This window comes from Schistocerca americana, chromosome 2, assembly GCF_021461395.2.
Source record: "Schistocerca americana isolate TAMUIC-IGC-003095 chromosome 2, iqSchAmer2.1, whole genome shotgun sequence".
NCBI classification, from domain to species: domain Eukaryota; kingdom Metazoa; phylum Arthropoda; class Insecta; order Orthoptera; family Acrididae; genus Schistocerca; species Schistocerca americana.
The window spans coordinates 821,726,998-821,745,378 of NC_060120.1; the positions used below are offsets into that span (position 1 = coordinate 821,726,998).

General features: G+C 45.4%; 1 protein-coding gene across 1 annotated transcript in view; it reads left to right on the forward strand.

Annotated features, from left to right (window-relative positions):
- The window catches only part of LOC124594459, a gene marked incomplete at its 3' end in the record, with an annotated part of 417,657 nt that overhangs the window by 359,790 nt on the left and 39,486 nt on the right, over window positions 1–18,381 (forward strand). Inside the window, exon 14 of the mRNA XM_047132834.1 lies at window positions 11,879–12,022. Within this exon, the coding sequence (XP_046988790.1) occupies window positions 11,879–12,022 (144 nt within the window). The remainder of the gene's footprint in view (window positions 1–11,878; window positions 12,023–18,381) is intronic.

The window sequence follows — 18,381 nt, forward strand, 5'->3', positions numbered from 1 at the left end:
ATGACGACAGGTAACGTTTCCCAGGCATTCACCGAGCCCAAACTCACATACACATGTGTATAAATTCCTAAGGGACCAAACTGCTTAGGTCATCGGTCCCTAGACTTACACACTACTTAAACTAAGCTATGCTAAGAACAACACACACACCCATGCCCGAGGGAGGACTCGAACTTCCGGAGGGAGGGGCCGCGCAGTCTGTGTCATGACACCTCAAACCGCGCGCCCACTCCGCGCGGCGTGCCCAAACTCTTCCATCGGATTCCAGAGGGGTACAGCGTGATTCATCACTCCAAATCACTCGTTTCCAATCATCCACTGTCCAGCAGCGTCGCTCTTTACACCACCTCAAGCATCTCTTAGCATTATCTACAGAAGTATGTGGCTTATGTGAAGTTGCTTGACCACTGTACTCCATTCATTTTAACTACCCACGCATTGTCGAAGTGCTAGCTGGACTGCTGTTATCTCTCTGGAACTCACGAATGATTCCTTCCGCTGATTTCATGCGATTTTTTACAATTACTCTTTGCATCGCTTGAGGGTCCCCGCCCGTCGGTACATGAGGTCTGATTGGTCTTGCTTTAGTTGTGGTTATTCGTTTCCTTTTCCAGTTCACAATCACATCAACAGTCGATCTGACGGCTTTAGAGTGACTGAAATGTCCCTAATGGACTTGTCAGTCATCTAACATCGAATGACTAGTCCACTTTCGAAATTACTGAGCTCTTCTCGCCGACCCATTCTGCTGTTATTCCTTCTCTACTGACAACACAATACCCTCCGCCTCCTTTTATACTGGCGACTCTGTCCCTCGCGGCATCTAATGGTCAGTTCCACACTACATCGAGGTGTCCAGATACTTTTGATCATATAGCGTTCGTGACGTAATTTGGCAAACATTCATGTATTCATTGATTCTTCTGGTCGCCAATTTTAACAATTGCTATGAGCTTAAGTTGTTGCTATAAGGACTACGTTCCATATGTCAACAAATAACTAAATATTCATTTCCTTAAATTATCTCATCTCTTAATACTCATTTTAGGGCTTTCTACCCTCGACATGACTTTAATCTGGCTACGTCTGTAGTTTTATAATTTTTCGTTCTTACTAATTCTCGCATGAGTAGTTACAATTGGATAAGAGGGTTCTTAAAAAAATGGAATAAAATTCTTGAAGATTGCATTTCGTGTCTGTAAAACATCCGTCGGAAAGATCGACATGAAATTAATTTTCCATACTACACGCTTTGCTTAACACACTGGAATCCGTATTTTTTTCACCCTTAGCTCAACCTATATAATGGAACAGAACGCCAATAATTAAATAAATCTACACTTCCAGTTAATTCTAGTGTTCTATATCGCTAGGCCTAATTCTAAAGCTATCTATTCAACTACTAAAATGCGTTACTTTGTCACAACTTTCATTTTATTAAGCTAAAATTTGTTGCCGGATAATATCAATTTCTTTACAATTTTGTTTTGTTCGTGCTCCCAGAAATGTTCATTTACAAAATTACTGAAGAGGGGCTTAATTATTTACTGTAGCCGGCCCGGGTGGCCGAGCGGTTCTAGGCGCTACAATCTGGAACCGAGCGACCGCTACGGTCGCAGGTTGGAATCCTGCCTCGGGCATGGATGTGTGTGATGCCCTTCCGTTAGTTAGGTTTAAGTAGTTCTAAGTTCTAGGGGACTGATGACCTTAGAAGTTAAGTCCCATAGTGCTCAGAGCCATTTGAACCATTTACTGTATCTCTTCGTCTGTTTCTCAGGCCCGAATGTGTCGTTAAGATTTCACAACTACTTACGTACTGCTTAATCTAACTTAAACTAGCTTACGCTAAGGAGAACATAAACATCCACGCCCGAGGGAGGACTCGAACCTTCGACGGGGGCAGCCGCGCGAACCGTGGCAAGCCGCCTAATACCGCGCGGCTACACTACGCGGCCTCATAGTAACACCCATAGTATTATTCAGTGGGTTGAAAGCAATGAGATAAACTACTTGCAGACTCAGATGTGTGAACAGAAAACGATATCGATTCGCATATGTTCCAACGAAGTACTGAAACCGAACAAAGTACTAATATTGCTCGCACAATATTCAGTCCAAAAGTATTTCACGTGATTAAATTTGAAAACAACGTAAAGAGTAAAGACGTAAATGCCGTGCAAGCAAGCAACTGTCTTACTACAATCCTCGACAATGTTGCTTCAGTGTGCCCATTTCAATATAACAAGACAAGAGTATACAGGTTGAATAAAAAAATGCCGAAGTTGGGTGTCGGCATGCGATTCCTCACCCAGATTCAAGACAAAAGTTTATGTAGCAAAATCAGATCGGGTGCATTTTGAAATCACATGTATGGAAACAAGAAGTTGGCAACACTGTCTCGTTGTGCAGCGGATAGGAATGTACAGAGGAACGTGTATCACCCTGCACCATCGTACCAACCGTCGTAGCTCACTGTGCAGACTGCTGGTACATTAAACCCACATCCAACATGGGTCTATGGTTCGAATACACAGTTCGGCTTACGCGGCCATGAGGCGAGGACCTCCGCTGCGCCGCGCCTGTTGTGGAGCTCGAGCGCGCGTTTGTTTATTTCTAGCCGCAGTTTCGTGCATTGAGTCCCTCTTTACGAGAGAACCATGGCAGACTCTGAACGCCGGACAGCGATCAAAATCGCATTCCAAGCAGAATATTCACGACCAAGATCTTACGAAATCGGGGACTTAATACAGGATGATCGTCACCTTGATCCGTTGGATGTACTGGCCTTCACTTTGCCATCACTTGGAACGTTGTATATGTCAAGACGCGCACTGAAGAACTGTGAACCGAAATTGTGAGCCGCCACGCGCCGTACCTCAGGTTTAAGCACCACGACGGACACGTAGGTGATGTAGTGATTGACCATGCGGGTTTTCGAACTCCCGTTCGAGGTCCCGCCGGACGTCTTCATGTCGGCTTTTAAGCCGTATGGCAATGTACTCAGTCACCTGGCTGAAAAATGAAAACGTTTGAGACTTACTCTCTACTCAACAGCATCTGTCAAGTGAAAATTGAACTGGTCAAGCATGTGGTTATAGGAGAACGAAGGGCCATCGTTATATATGACAGACAGCCCCGTAGCTGCGCCGGTTGCGGTCAGGAAGGGCATGTCCGCCAAAACTATCTCCAGCACCGGCTTGTACAGACACCGTTCAGCTACGCCGCCTCCACTGCGCCATCCACAGTTCTTCCTGTCACCTATGCCGCGGTCACAGCACCAACTGCTGATCTACCGCATGACCCATGCGACCCGTCGCAGGTGATGACTACCGTCGTGGAGACTAATCCGACACTTTTCACGTCACTACAACCAGAGGCACTGTCGGGAGGAGACACTCGCCTGCCCATTACCGCTGACCGTGACAGGAAGATGGATCTGACGCCTGGCATTGTACCGACGTCCGCCTTCCTTCCATCGGGCAAGAAGGTGATGGACAACCGCTCCCATTCCAATAAAGAACAGCATGTACGTAAACAAAAGGCCCCATGGAAGCGCCTTCGGATGATTATCTTCAAAGAATGGGGCCACAAGATGACGATAACATGTCCGATGACACAAAGTCCTCTGACACGCAGATGGTGGACAATAATGTTCCTCTTCCTCACCCCACGACTGCTTCACGTAGTAGTGACGCGGCGGTGCCGAATCCTCCATTAAGCGACCTGGGTGACGCCCCTCCTGCAGTGCATACTCCACCTGCGTGCACAGCGGCCGTCTCGTCGCATGACACCGTGCCTGTACCGACGAGCTCCTGGGCTGAGGATGACGCTGTGCTACTGCCTAGTGCTGCGGAAGTGCATATCCCGATGAGGGTTGTCGGGACAGTTGCGACACAGTTATTGACAATGCGGCGGGCCGCACATGACGGCCGCCATAGGAGCGGACGCCCAACAATACCGACTGGCGTCTCTCAACATCAATAACATTCGTGCCCACCATAAACTGACGATGTTACAAGATATGCCGAATGTTGCAGATACAGACATTGACCTCCTTCAGGAGCTCTATGTCGAGGGTTTCGTCGGCTCTTTCGGATACACTGCTCACGTCTCACATGCATCTGCCACTAGTAGTGGCGTGGTAATCCCTCTCCATGATGGCCTAGTTGCCGAAGACGTCGCTTTCCTCCCTGACGCAAGAGGCATGGCTCTCACTCTGCGTGACGTCAGAATCAATATCTATGGGCCCTCTGGATCGGGACGAAGCCGTGAACGGTCCGTTTTCTTCGCAGATGCGGTCGCGTCCCTCTTTACGGGACGCCAGGATGCCCTAATCTTCGGTAGGAGTTTTAACTCCAACCAGGCGCCGAAGGACCAACTGCCACACTACCTCCATCTCCGGCGCTCTCCACCATCCTAACTAATCTTCGCTCATGGACACATGGGAATATGTACATGGGGAGAGGGCGGGTTCACACAACATACCAGCCATTCCTCCAGCAGTATTGACCGTGTCTATCTCTCGCGCACCATTATTTAGGGCACACGGGCCGCAGAAATATGACCTGTTGCTTTTCACGACCATGCGGGCTATATATGCACAGTAACCTTGCGCCGCCAGATAGTACGGGCGAGGCCCCTGGAAACTGAACGTGACACACCTACATTCGCCTGAATACCGACAGTTCGTTGGGGCAACGTGGACGTGATGCTCCCCTCGGCGAGGAGCTTACCTGGCCGTACTCTCATTGTGGCTGCTATGGCTGCTTAGGAAGGCGATGATTGGTCACGGCAGGGAGATCGCTGCCTGGAAGCAGCATTCACTAGATTTTTACTACCGCATTCTGCGTGACTGTTCGCAATGCCTCATTCACCTGCCCGTCAGCAAGCAATGACCGGAGCAAAAGCGGGGACCACAAGCCCTCACGAGGCAGCACCTCGAAGGGACGATTGTTCGTGCTCGCATCATGCATAGAATGGACCACGAAGGGCCATCGATGAATCACATCATCACGGAACGCAGGCGTTGTCAACGAGCGCTGATTCATGCTGTAACTTTAGCCTACAGTCGCTGTGTCACAGCACTACATGCAATTGGGAATGCTCTCCACCCTCGCTTTAGTCAACTGTTCGCGGACCGCCATCATCCCCCTGACGCGACAAAGGAAATCTCTCGCATTACATATGGCACACTATGCGGGACTGGGGAGGAGGTCACTGCAGCTATAGTGGCCAGCGCGCCTCACAAGTCGCCGGTATCCGACAGCCTCCCGTTAGAGTTTTATGGGACGTATCGCCAATTACTGACGTCTACCTGGACGGACGTATGCCGTGACTTGATGTCCCCTTAAGTACAGCTTCCTAGTGCCTTCCTCGAACGATTGCTCGTTCCTATTCATAAACCAAACGATGGAACCTCTGTCAGTGACTACCGCCTCCAGTCGCTCTTGAACTGTGATATAAAGATCTTTACCCAGCTTTTGGCAGCACGTCTCAGGAGGATGGCCCAATATGTTATTTCCCACGATTAGGCCTCCTCAGGAGGCTACTACAACACCCGGACTGCATTATATCGGTGCCATGAAACGATAGCGCTTGCGCGGACGCTGCGCGTCACAAGGGCCCTGGCCACCCTTGATTGCAGTCACGTCTTCAACAGAGTTGATAACGCCTATCTGACAGCGGTGATGCGGAATATAGGATTCCCAGACAGCTTTGTGGAGTTCATAGTACGTCTACTCCGGGGAGCGATTCTAGGATCCTGCACAATGGTCGTCTTACGCCCCCCATCCTTGTACAACGATCGGTGCGGCAAGGATGCCCTCTTTCTGCGACCCTGTACGCTCTCGGCATTCGGAAGGACGACAGTTCAATCCCGAGTCCGACCATCCTGATTTAGGTTTTCCGTGATTTCCCTAAATCGCTCCAGGCAAATGCTGAGATGGTTCCTTTGAGAGGGCACGGCCGACTTCCTTCCCCGTCCTTCCATAATCCGATGAGACCAATGACCTCGCTGTCTGGTCTCCTTCCCCAAACAACCCAACCCAACGCTCTCGGCATGGAACAGTTACTTTGCGGCCTCCGCCAACGCCTCACTGGGTTGACTTTGGCGGACACGAATTTTGTTGAACGGGCTACGCGGCCAATCTGGTCCTCATCCTGCGCAACGGCAACGATGTTCAGGCAGCGCTGGACTGGCTGGCATCCTACGGCCCTGCTCGGGCAGCGTCCTTAATGTTCGCAAATCTCGCGCGTTGTCTATAGGCTGTGGGCCGCCCAGTGAATGCGTCGCTCCCCTACGGATCAGCGACGTGGTACGATGTCTGGGTATTTATTTTACAACCGACTTGCGGCGATCAGTGGCTCTTGACAGTAGACGCTAATTACGCCGGATCAGAGCAGAGCTCTGTGACCATCGACTCCGAACCCTGGACATGCTGCAACGGACCCATTTTGCTAAGGTTTATGTCGCGTCGCAAATGGCGCACTTGGCTCAGACATTCCCCATCCCGCCATCAATGGCCAGAAGGATGTTGGCTGCACTGGGTCCCTTTGTGAGTCCGAAGGACAAAGGAGGACTCTATCACGTGCACCATCGAGCAACGGCCCTCTTCGTAACCACACACTCTGACATGCCTCACCAGCCTACTGATGAGCTCACTTATTGCCCCACTGCCGCTGACAGTCGTATCAGCGCCCTTCTTCTACTTGAGCTATTTGTTCCTTGGATATAGCTACATCAGGTCTGTGCTTCTCCCTCCACCTCTACCGACTGCCAATATAGTCTATGCCTCGCTGCAATCGCGGCTTCCGCCGAATGTGATTGAAGAAAAACATCCCCTCGTCCGGTGGAATGCCGTGTGACGGGCAGTGCATGCGCATACTCTTGCGACGGACGTCCAATCCACCTGATAAGTGACGGTTAATGGGAGCATACCTGCCAGTCGCGTCTCCATCGGATCTACCTGGCGCCATCAACATTATGTACCACGTGTGGCGTGCAGTACGACGATGGCCATCGACTTGTGTGCTGCGACTCGAATAGTGTTCGGCTTTTGGTCCACCATATGCTGGCCTTCATCTCACACACGCCTCCGGACAGCATCACCCCACAAATGATTCTCTTCCCGGACGTGGACTATTTTCTACTTGCAAATCACCTACTCTGTGACTTGGATTAGCGCACACGCATTCCACCGCCTGTTTGTTGGTGGTGACAAGTCAGCCCTCGATTTCTGGCAATACCTTAACGACTGACATTGTGCAGCAGTCGAGAATCCAAAGTAACAACGATATTTCTCTAAATTTCTCCGGAGCACTTTCCACAACCCTCCTGCAGCTGGATCATCCATCCAAACAGCAGCTGACATATGACCCTTTTTCCATTTTACGGATCAGTTACGATACCCTCAACGGTTACTCGCACGCACTTCCGAGAAGACGTGCATCGATGATCTACTGATGTGTCTCCACCACGCGGGATTTTCTTTCCCATTGATGTCGAACACGATTGCCAATCTTTGCGAGAACGTATTTGTGCGACGGAGATGGATTCATTTATGATAAAATCGAAAAAAATAAAAGAAATTAAATAAAAAAATTATAAATAAAAGAAAATACAAATAAAAAACCTTCCATGTATCCTCCTTTTACAAAAAAAAAAAAAAAAAAAAAAAAAGAAGAAGTAATTGAGGTCTTTCGTGATAGGGGCCAACGCCTGAAGAGGTAGAACTTTTCTTTTGGGGCTTCTTAAATATTTAGTGCAAAACTGGTGGTGGCATTAGCTTTCCTTTTTTGTAGTTTTAGATAATTTCAGGAATGCGAGGACAAAAAAATAAGAGGTACAGTCCCGCTAATACTTTAAAAAATCCCGGTAATTAAAAAAAGCTCGTCTGTTTTTATTTTTATTTTTTAGAGATCCGTTCCCCAGTTCTCGCCGTTTATAAGCAGCACATCATTTTGTCACGTGACAATAGCCTATTACACGATAGTGGGATCCATTAAATTGCATGCATGTGTCTACTAACAGTGCACAGCACAACCGTAACTGGCCCTGTCAAGCTCATGTAAGGCGGCCTCCCGATTGACTACACAAACTATGAATACATCGATATGGTTTTGGTGCTGGGTGCTTCCGATAACGATGCTGCTGCTCGTGCGTATGCTGCACGGTACCCACAAAGGTGTCATCCCGATAAGAATGTTTTTCGACGCTTGGAGCAACGCCTTCGGGAAAACGGGAATCTTCGTCCACAAGTAATGCACAGAGGTCGTCCAAGGCCATCCTCCACAAAGAGAAGACGCGAGTCTCGAAGCGGTTCACAATCACCTCGGGGAAGTACCCGTGATATGGCAAGGCAGTTGCAGATATCTCAAAGACTGGTTGCTGACGTGTTGGCACAATGAAGAACTGCTTCTGTATCGTTACACATTGACTCAACACCAGCGACCGGAAGACCACATTCGACGAGTACAGTTTTGTGAATGGCTTTCGCATCAGATGGAAGATAACGAACGCTTTGTAACTAACTTAATATGGACTGAAGAATCTAGCTCCACTCGTGAAGTTATTTTCAACCTCCACAACAACCATTACTGGTCGGAACATAACCCACATGTCACCAGTGAACGTGGCTTTCAGAAACGCTTTGGCATAAACCTGTGGGCTGGAATCGTGGGGGGAGTGCTTCTTGGACCTTACCTATTGCTGGGCAAGTTGAATGCTCCCCGTATTGTACGTTTCTTTGTAATACTTTGCCTGACGCATTAGAAATTGTTCCACTTGGTGCGGCAGCTATGGTTTCAGCATGATGGTACACGGCCACACTTTGGAATAAATGTACGTAATTATTTTTTAAAAAAATTTCAAATGTGTGTCAGTTCTTAAGGGACCAAACTGCAGACGTCATCGGTCCATAGGCTTACACACTTCTTCAACTAACTTATGCTAAGAACAACACACACACTCATGCCTGAGGGAGGACTCGAACCTCCGGCAGTCGATGACATGGCGCCTCTAACCGCGCGGCAATTATTTAAATACGCGTTTGGAGGGAAATGGTTGGTCGTTCCCCGGAGCTTAATCCGCTAGATTATTATTTGTGGGAACTCTTAAAGAAACAAGTTTATAGTACTTCACCCATGGATGTTCACGACCTAATAGATCTCGTGCACGCCGCTTCGGCAATGGTTGACGCAGCGAGTGGCGAACTGACTGCAAACGCAAGATGGTCGCTTTGAGCACCTTCTCCAAACTGATCGTTGCTCGCATTTGTACATGCCGGCGCTGTGAAGATAAACCTGACCGTCGTGTGTACAGAATGGAATTACTGTGCGTAGCATAATGTGCAATCTAGTGTAGCCTACCTATTGTGTTTTTTGTACCTCATTGGGTACACGCAATGTTACTGTATCCACTATTATCTTCTATTGACTTTATTTGTGTCAAGGACGAAACAAAATGGTCGTTTACATGTGAAAGAAGCTCATGTTATACAGGGTGGTCCATTGATAGTGACCGGGCCAAATATCTCACGAAATAAGCATCAAACGAAAAAACTACAAAGAACGAAATTCGCCTAGCTTGAAGGGGGAAACCAGATGGCGCTATGGTTGGCCCGCTAGATGGTGCTGCCATAGGTAAAACGGATATCAACTGCGTTTTTTTTAAATAGGAACCTCCATTTTTATTACATATTCGTGTAGTACGTAAAGAAATATGAATGATTTAGTTGGACCACTTTCTGCGCCGGATAGTTACGTTATTTAAGGAAACAGGAAGTGTTCAGCCACATGTGAAACGTCAACCACGACCTGCAACAAATGATGATGCCTAAGTAGGTGTTTTAGCTGCTGTCGCGGCTAATCCGCACATCAGTAGCAGACAACCTGCGAGAGAATCGGGAATCTCAAAAACGTCGGTGTTGAGAATGCTACATCAGCATCGATTGCACCCGTACCATATTTCTATGCACCAGGAATTGCATGGCGACGACTTTGAACGTCGTGTATAATTCTGCCACTGGGCACAAGAGAAATTACGGGACGGTGACAGATTTATTGCACGCCTTCTATTTAGCGACGAAGCGTCATTCACCAACAGCGGTAACGTAAACCGGCATAATATGCACTACTGGTCAACGTAAAATCCACGATGGCTGCTACAAGTGGAACATCAGCGACCCTGGCGGGTTAATGTATGGTGCGGCATTATGGGAGGAAGGATAATTGGCCCCCATTTTATAGATGTCAATCTAAATGGTACAATGTATGCTGATTTCCTACGCAATGTTCTACCGATGTTACTACTAGATGTTTCACTGCATGACAGAATGGCGATGTGCTTCTAACATGATGGATGTCCGGCACATAGCTCGTGTGCGGTTGAAGCGGTATCGGATAGCATATTTCATTACAGGTGGATCGGTCGTCGAAGCACTATACCATGGCCCGCACGTTCACCGGATCTGACGTCCCCGGATTTCTTTCTGTGGGGAAAGTTGAAGGATATTTGCTATCGTGATCCACCGACAACGCCTGACAACATGCGTCAGCGCATTGTAAATGCATGTGCGAACATTACGGAAGGCGAACTACATGCTGTTGAGAGGAATGTTGTTACACGTATTGCCAAATGCGTTGAATTTGACGGACATCATTTTGAGCGTTTATTGCACTAATGTGGTACTTACAGGTAATCACGCTGTAACAGCATGCGTTCTCAGAAATGATAAGTTCACAAAGGTACATGTATCACACTGGAACAACCAAAATAAAATGTTCAAACGTACCTACGTTCTGTATTTTAGTTTAAAAACCCGCCTGTTACCAACTGTTCGTCTAAAATTGTGAGCCATATGTTTGTGACTATTATAGCGCCATCTATCACAAAGCGAAAAAAGTGGTACAACTAAAACATTCATATTTCTTTACGTACTACAAGAATATGTAATAAAAAATGGGGGTACCTATTTAAAAAAACGCAGTTGATATCCGTTTGACCTATGGCAGCACCATCTAGCGGGCCAACAATATCGCCTTCTGGTTTCCCCCTTCAAGCTAGACAAGTTTCGTTCTTTGTAGTTTTTTCGTTTGACGCTTATTTCGTGACATATTTGGCCCGGTCACGATCAATGGTCCACAGTGTTTATTAATGTTTAAATGAAGGTAACAATAACAGTAAGAAATAGAGAAGGTACCGCATTGTGGAGGTGTAATTTGGATGCAGTTTGATGCTTTAATTGGAAAAAAATTTCTGCGTGAGAGCGACTCAAACATCGCCAAAGCTGCATCTCCGTTCCCCACGGCGTTGCGTCGTCTCACGGGGCTAACGGTACAGCTCCGGCAGAGTGCTGCGTTCATGCTGCCTGTTCATGGCCATACTGCACGCAGTTACAGCGTAGAAAGAGCTTCGTTTTTTAAATCGGATTTCTATTAAGGCTACTGCCGGGACTAGGTTTTTCTAGATACACTTTTGTTTTGAACTGGGATGAGGAATCGCATGCCGACCGCCAAGTGCGATATTTGTTCTTCACCCTGTATACTAAATTGTTTGGCAGATCCAACCAGCAGTAAAGTAGAGCATGTTCATGGCAGGAGGAGGAAAACTTTGCCCTACAAGTCAAAAGGATCGTTGCTAACCGGTCTTCCTGTCAAACAGTACTATTGGCTGGTTTTCTCAAAGTTTAAATAGCATGCTAAAACATGTTTTGCGGTGCTTAACGAAAGATGGATCTACTCCAACAGATGGAAGACTGGCTATATGTTCTTTGACACATACAAGTGCTTATCCATAGTATGATAGATGTCTGTAGCAGACAGCTTTGACTTTTATCGCACAGCGGCAGAGGTCCCATTTGATGTTCTTCTTGTCATACAGGACTCGTTCGCCGCACGGTCGGAGCAGCAGGCAGCGCTGGCCTGCCATCTGGTGGGCAACATAAAGCAGCTGCAGGTGCAGGACCCTGGCCTCGAGGACCCTTTGGCGTTCGTCAGGAACCTGTCCACGCAAGTCCTGCAGCTGGTCAGTGTCTCTCTTCCCACTTACTCTCTTAGATTACAACCAAAAACCGTTGAAGCCTTGAAAGATGGCGAAAATATGAACCTACGATGGAGGTAAAAATAGAGGGGCGGTGGCATTACCTCATAAACTTGAAGCTGATGTCCGCCATCTTAATTGGCCAAAACATCAGGTTCACCGCATTCATACCCCCATAGTACACCGCGGTGGCACTTCCCAGTGACGTCACTCTGACAGTGTTGTATTTCTAGAGCAAATACGCATTTAAGAACAGAAAAACGTTCGAAATTGCCTTCCCGATGTTATTCATATAATCTGAATAATTTTTAGTATTTAAAACAATTATCACTCGCACACGACAGAAATAATGAACAAGAAGCACTCGTAAACAGTAGTCTGTTTATGTTTTGGACTACTTAAAACGTCGCCCACTCTGGCTTCAAAACAATGAACAGCAGAAGTCTGTAATGCCACCTCCGTTCTTTATTTACCTCTGTGGAACCTACCGATACTGATCGCAAGCTCTGATGCGTGACACAATGATGTGGCGCGTGACGTCGCATGTGTGCTGTCAGAAAGAGAGCAAAACACTAACAACATTTGTTTTCACGTTTATATTATTTTTTGCAATGCAGGTTGTGATGACAGACTGATATGTAGCGTAGATCTAGGCTAGGTTGGTTGAAAGAGTAAGATTGGTTGTTAATTGACGAAGCCAACAAATGTGAATGCGAATTTTTGTCATACTGACATACTGAAAGCCAGCCGGTGTGGCCGAGCGGTTCAAGGCGCTTCAGTCTGGAACCGCACGACCGCTACGGTCGCAGGTTCGAATCCTGCCTCGGGCATGGATGTGTGTGATGTCCTTAGGTTAGTTAGGTTTAAGTAGTTCTAAGTTCTAGGGGACTGATGACCTCAGATGTTAAGTCCCATAGTGCTCAGAGCCATTTGAACCATTTTTTGACATACTGAACTGAGCTCTGGTTTAGGTTGAAAGTTGACGATCTGGTTGTGCCCTGACGAAGCGATACCGAAGGTTTCAAGGTTTGTACAAGAGCTGAGGGCTATCGATGACATGAAATGATAACGTTTTGCATTATCTTCTCCGTTAATTTAGGAGAGATTTACGTGTCCGTCCACAACTTATAATGCATTTTTCTGCAAATAGTAGTTCCACAGGTACATTTTACTATTTTTGTTTTGTTTATTTGTATTTCTTTCTTTGAGAGTAGTTTCGGGGTTGCAGTTGCATCTCAAACCCTCATTCTCGTAATCAGCCAAGCAGTCAGACTGCCACTTGGCATCATCACTGGCCACAGACACATCTTTGAGGCTTGAATCACCTAAAACATTAAGTACGTACAGGGCAATTACATAATGACGATACAAACTGTTACAGGGGAGGGAGAACTGTAAAGGTATCAATGACGATTCACGTGGCTCAGCAACAATAAATTAAGTAGGAGCAAGATCAGGTGAACGAGCTAGCTACGAAACAGTATGTTCTCATCTTATTCCCCCTTTAGTGGAAGTCAGATGTGCAAACAGAGCAGGAGCTACGAAACGATGGATAAGTGCAGGATTAAGTGGGATTTTTTCCGACACCGTAGGTAGTGTGCGTCTCAGAAAAATAGTGTACAATGGTGCAATTAAGCGGGCTGCAAGCAGATACGGACCTGCTAACCAACATTTTAAACTACGTACATAATAAATCAGTGTGTAACTTAGTGTGAACAACGCATCAGACTATCGGATTTCGCTGGCAAACTTGTCCCACACAAGTTTGGCTTTGTAACTTTTTTACTCTTCGTTTCCGAAGTATAGTTCCTCATCTCACAACCAGATTGACACATTTGCCATTTTCCATCATTTAATTGCTTGTTTCATTATCAGTGAACGACCTGAATAGTGATTTCCGATCTTGGAGACTGTTCGTGAGTTCTCAGCGTAACATTATTATTTCTTTCTTTATTTATTCGTGACGTCACGGCAAAGTGGCTCGAATGAATAATAGTTTGTGGTTAATTCTGATACACGTTGTAGTTACCATACAGATAAAAACATCCAGCGGATCAGCTGTCAGTTTATTTGTAGTTCTTCGAAAATACGGAAGTACGAGTATGACGATAATTTTCAGAAAGTGAACAATTTTTAAAACCTCATTTAAAACTTTATTAAGCTCCCCATAGCATTTCTCAAAAAGAATATGTTGCAAACGAGCAAACGAATCTACTACCACTTAATTAAACAACTTATGTGGCACCTCACTGCGTTAATTTATAGCAGCAAGTTAATAACTGCTGAAATGAAACTTCAAATTGTGGCTACGGTAACCGGACAATGCATGACAACATACCTGGAAAAGCACATCTGTAAAAGGACAGCTTTCATAGCGCAATGAAAGCTTTTTGTATTCTTTCGAAAACTTCAGCCTCAGAATAGAGAAATAAATTTCACTCTAAGTCATAATGTACATACATTATATGATCAGGAAAATCAAGACTCCCTATGTAACATGGAATAACCACTGGATGTCATGACAGGCGGACCGGGAACTGTAAAAGGAGTCGGGGAGAATTTCGTTGTCAGTAGAGAAAAAGTAACAGCGGAATGGCTCTGTCCACTTCGAAAGTGGACTAGTCATTGGATGGCAAGTGACTAACAGTTCCATCAGAGACGTTTCAGACCTTCTAAAGCTGCCCAAGTTGATCGTTAGCGATGTGATTGTGACTTGGAAACGAGAAGGGACAACCCCAGCTAAACTAAGAAAAGGCAGATCTCAGATTTCATGGAGTCTGGCGACGGACACCTTCGAGCATTGTGGAGGGTGACTGTAATAAGTCGCATGAAATCAGCGGAAGGAATCACTCGAGAGTTCCAAAGTGATACCAGCGGTCCAGTGAGCACAACGACTGTGCGTAGCGACTAAGTGACGCTTGTGGTGGCCTTAAGAGCAATGCTGTTGGATTGTGGATGACTGGAAAAGAGTAATCTGGAGTGATAATCACGTTATACCCTGTCGCAGTCCCAAGCACCTGCCATCGCGTGAAGTGCCAACAGTGAAGTGCAGTGGAAGTAATGTTACGGTATGGGGATATTTTCGTGGTTAGAATGTTGTTCCTTTATTGCGCTTAAGAAAGCGCTAAATGCGAAAGGATATGCACGCATGTTATACCATTGTGTACTGCGTTCGGAGGGGGCCAGCCATAAATTACGTTACAGGTTAAGGAGGAGGGAGGGGGTCAACAAAGTGTGACATCGTGTGACAGAGGGGGGGAGGGGGGGGGGGAAGGGGGGGGGGGAAGGGGGGCGAGGGACGAGTCATAAGCTTCACGACCTTACATGTATGAAGTACTGTTTCGTTCTGTATTAAACTCTAAACTTCAACTCTAACGAAAAGCTTTGGAACATTACCAGTTCTATAATCATTCTTTACTAAGGTGAAATTTGTTTTTACAACTTTATCACACGTGGCGGCCACGCGATGTGATTGTTGTTCACGCTCGCTGTACCTACGGTGTCGCGCGTCGACCACATTGACATAAGTCGCAAGGCCTGTACCACCTTTGAGACTTTTAACAGAAGCACCACCGCTCTGATTTCGTCCTTGTTGAATTGTTTATACCATGCAGTCCAAACTTGACTCTCACTGTGATGGACGAGTTTTTCTTGGTTCTACTATTCGGCGATTTTCAGTTTATCTAACAAATTTAAAAATAATAAAAAATTGATTTAGGTATTCTTTACCGCAAACTATATGAAGTCTACCGTACAGATTATGCTGATAAAAATAAACAAAATATACAAGACAAAGTTAACGCCTTACGGCGACGTTTGAAAAACAGTGAGAATTCGCAAATAAAAAAATTCAAATAAAACTGATGAAAAAGAGAGCGAGAATTACAGATTTTTTTCAAATATTTCTTCGTCATCAAAACCACAGAAACAATTAGAGCCCATGGGCTAAAAGTACGTCTGAGTTTTATACTATTTTAACATTTCGTTCTCCACCGCTAAAAATTGAAAAACAGAACAACCGAGTCAGTTACGCTCAGTTGTTATTCACTACTTATTATAAAGAAAAATCGGGAACCGTATCTTTCTTTCTGTCTGTTGGAGGTTATCTCGGAAGGTCGATGTCAATGCAGTTCTCATTACAGTGTAGCTGGGTTCTTGAGGACGATTTAGAATACATACTGTGTGAAATGCGCATATTCAACATTTTACATGCTTAGCTTTTAATTGCAGGAAACCAAACATGACATACCAGAAGACACTGAAGATATTAGTATGTAGCCAAGTGGAAGACAGTTACCTCAAACAGTACCTAAATCAATGCCAAGTCAGAACACTTCCAGGAATAAAGTTGTAGAACTAGAATCTGTGTTCATTAGCTTTCTGTTAGCACGCGATGCTTGGCGACAGATGAAGCAATAAAAAGAATAACAGCACAAACGAAAAACATTCAACAAGAAAGAAACATACTGAAGAGAAAGATCAGTGCAGCCCAACAAGAGAAAAAAGTCGTGATTCAGAAAAACAAAACAAAAAATAGTAATTTCGACTTAACAGCGTCTCTTAAAATTCGAAATATTGGTGGTCAGCCTGGAGTAGAAGAAAGTCAATCGGGTTTACTTGAAGTCACAAAGGAGACTGCAGTATTTGGTGGTGCAGCTGACGATCGGCGTCGCAATGAAATTATAGGTTGCTGCAAAACATTGTAAACAAGGCTATACTATCAGTCGATCATGGTTATATTTAAGACTCCTTCCCAGCAGGAAAGAAAAAAGAAAAGCACGTGGTAACTATTCCTACTAAATTGTACAAACCAGACTGTAAAGCATAAAGACGGCAAATTCTGTACAGCTATTATAAGAAACATTGAATCTTTAGCTTCAGTTTTGGACCCGGTCAAGTATTCTTTTCATCTATGGATCAAAAAATACATACGACATTAGCTATTACAACAGCAAATGCTCAAGCACCTCTATTTATGTTCCTTGACTATCGTGTAAAACAACTAGATCATGATTTCGTGGTGACACATAGTCAGCACGGATTCAGAAAATATCGTTCTTGCGAAACACAACTAGCTCTTTATACTCATGAACTAATGAGTGCTATCGACAATGGTTGTCAAATTGATTTCATATTTTTAGATTTCCTGAAGGCTTTCGACATCGTTCCTCACAAACTTCTAACCAAACTGCGTGCCTGCGGAATATCGCCTCAGTTGTGCGACTGGATTCGTGATTTTCTGTCAGAAAGATCACAGTTCGTAGTAATAGACGGAAAGTCATCGAGTAAAACAGAAGTAATATACGGCGTTCCCCAAGGAAGTGTTATAGGCCCTCTATTGTTCCTGATCTATATTAACAATATAGGAGAAGATCTCAGTAGCCGTCCTAGATTGAAACTTCCTTGCTGATTAAAACTGTTAATCTGCCAGGAAGTTTCATATCAGCGCACACTCCGCTGCAGAGTGAAAATTTCTTTCTAGCCGTCTTAGATTGTTGCAGATGATGCTGTCATTTACCGTCTTGTGAAATCATCAGATGACCAAACGAATTGCAATGTAGGCTGCGACAAGTGGCAATTGACCCTGAGCAAAGAAAAGTGTGAAGTTATTCACATGAGTACTAAAAGAAATCAGCTAAATTTCGATTACGCGATAAGCCACACAAATCTGAAGGCTGTAAATTCAGCTAAGTACTTAGGGATTACAATTACAAATAACCTAAATTAGAACGATCAGATAGATAATATTGTGGGTAGAGCAAACCAAAGACCGCGATTCATTGGCAGAACACTCAGAAGGTGCAGCAGATCTACTAAAGAGACAGCTTACACCACGCTCGTCCGCTCTATTCTGGAGTATTGCTAGGCGGTGTTGGATCCGCATCAGATGGGACTGACGGATGACATCGAAAAAGTACAAAGAAGGGCAGCTCGTTTTATATTATCGAGAAGTAGGGGAGATAGTGCCACAGACATGATACGTGAATTGGAGTGGCAATCGTAAAAACGAAGGGATCTTCTCATGAAATCACCAGTTTTCTCCTCCGATTGCGAAAACATTCTGATGGCACCCACCTACACAAGGAGAAATTATCATCACGATAAAATAAGAGAAATCAGGGCACGCACAGAAAAAGCTATGTGCTCGTTCTTCCCGCGCGCCTTTCGAGAGTGGAACGGTAGAGAGACAGCTTGAAGGTGGTTCATTCAACCCTCTGCCAGGCACTTTATTGTGAATAGCGGAGTAATCACGTAGATATTGATGTAGATGTGACTGAAAAACATAAACTTATTCCGTCTGTATAAGCAGATATTGTAATAAAGAAGCATGGTGATGGTAAACC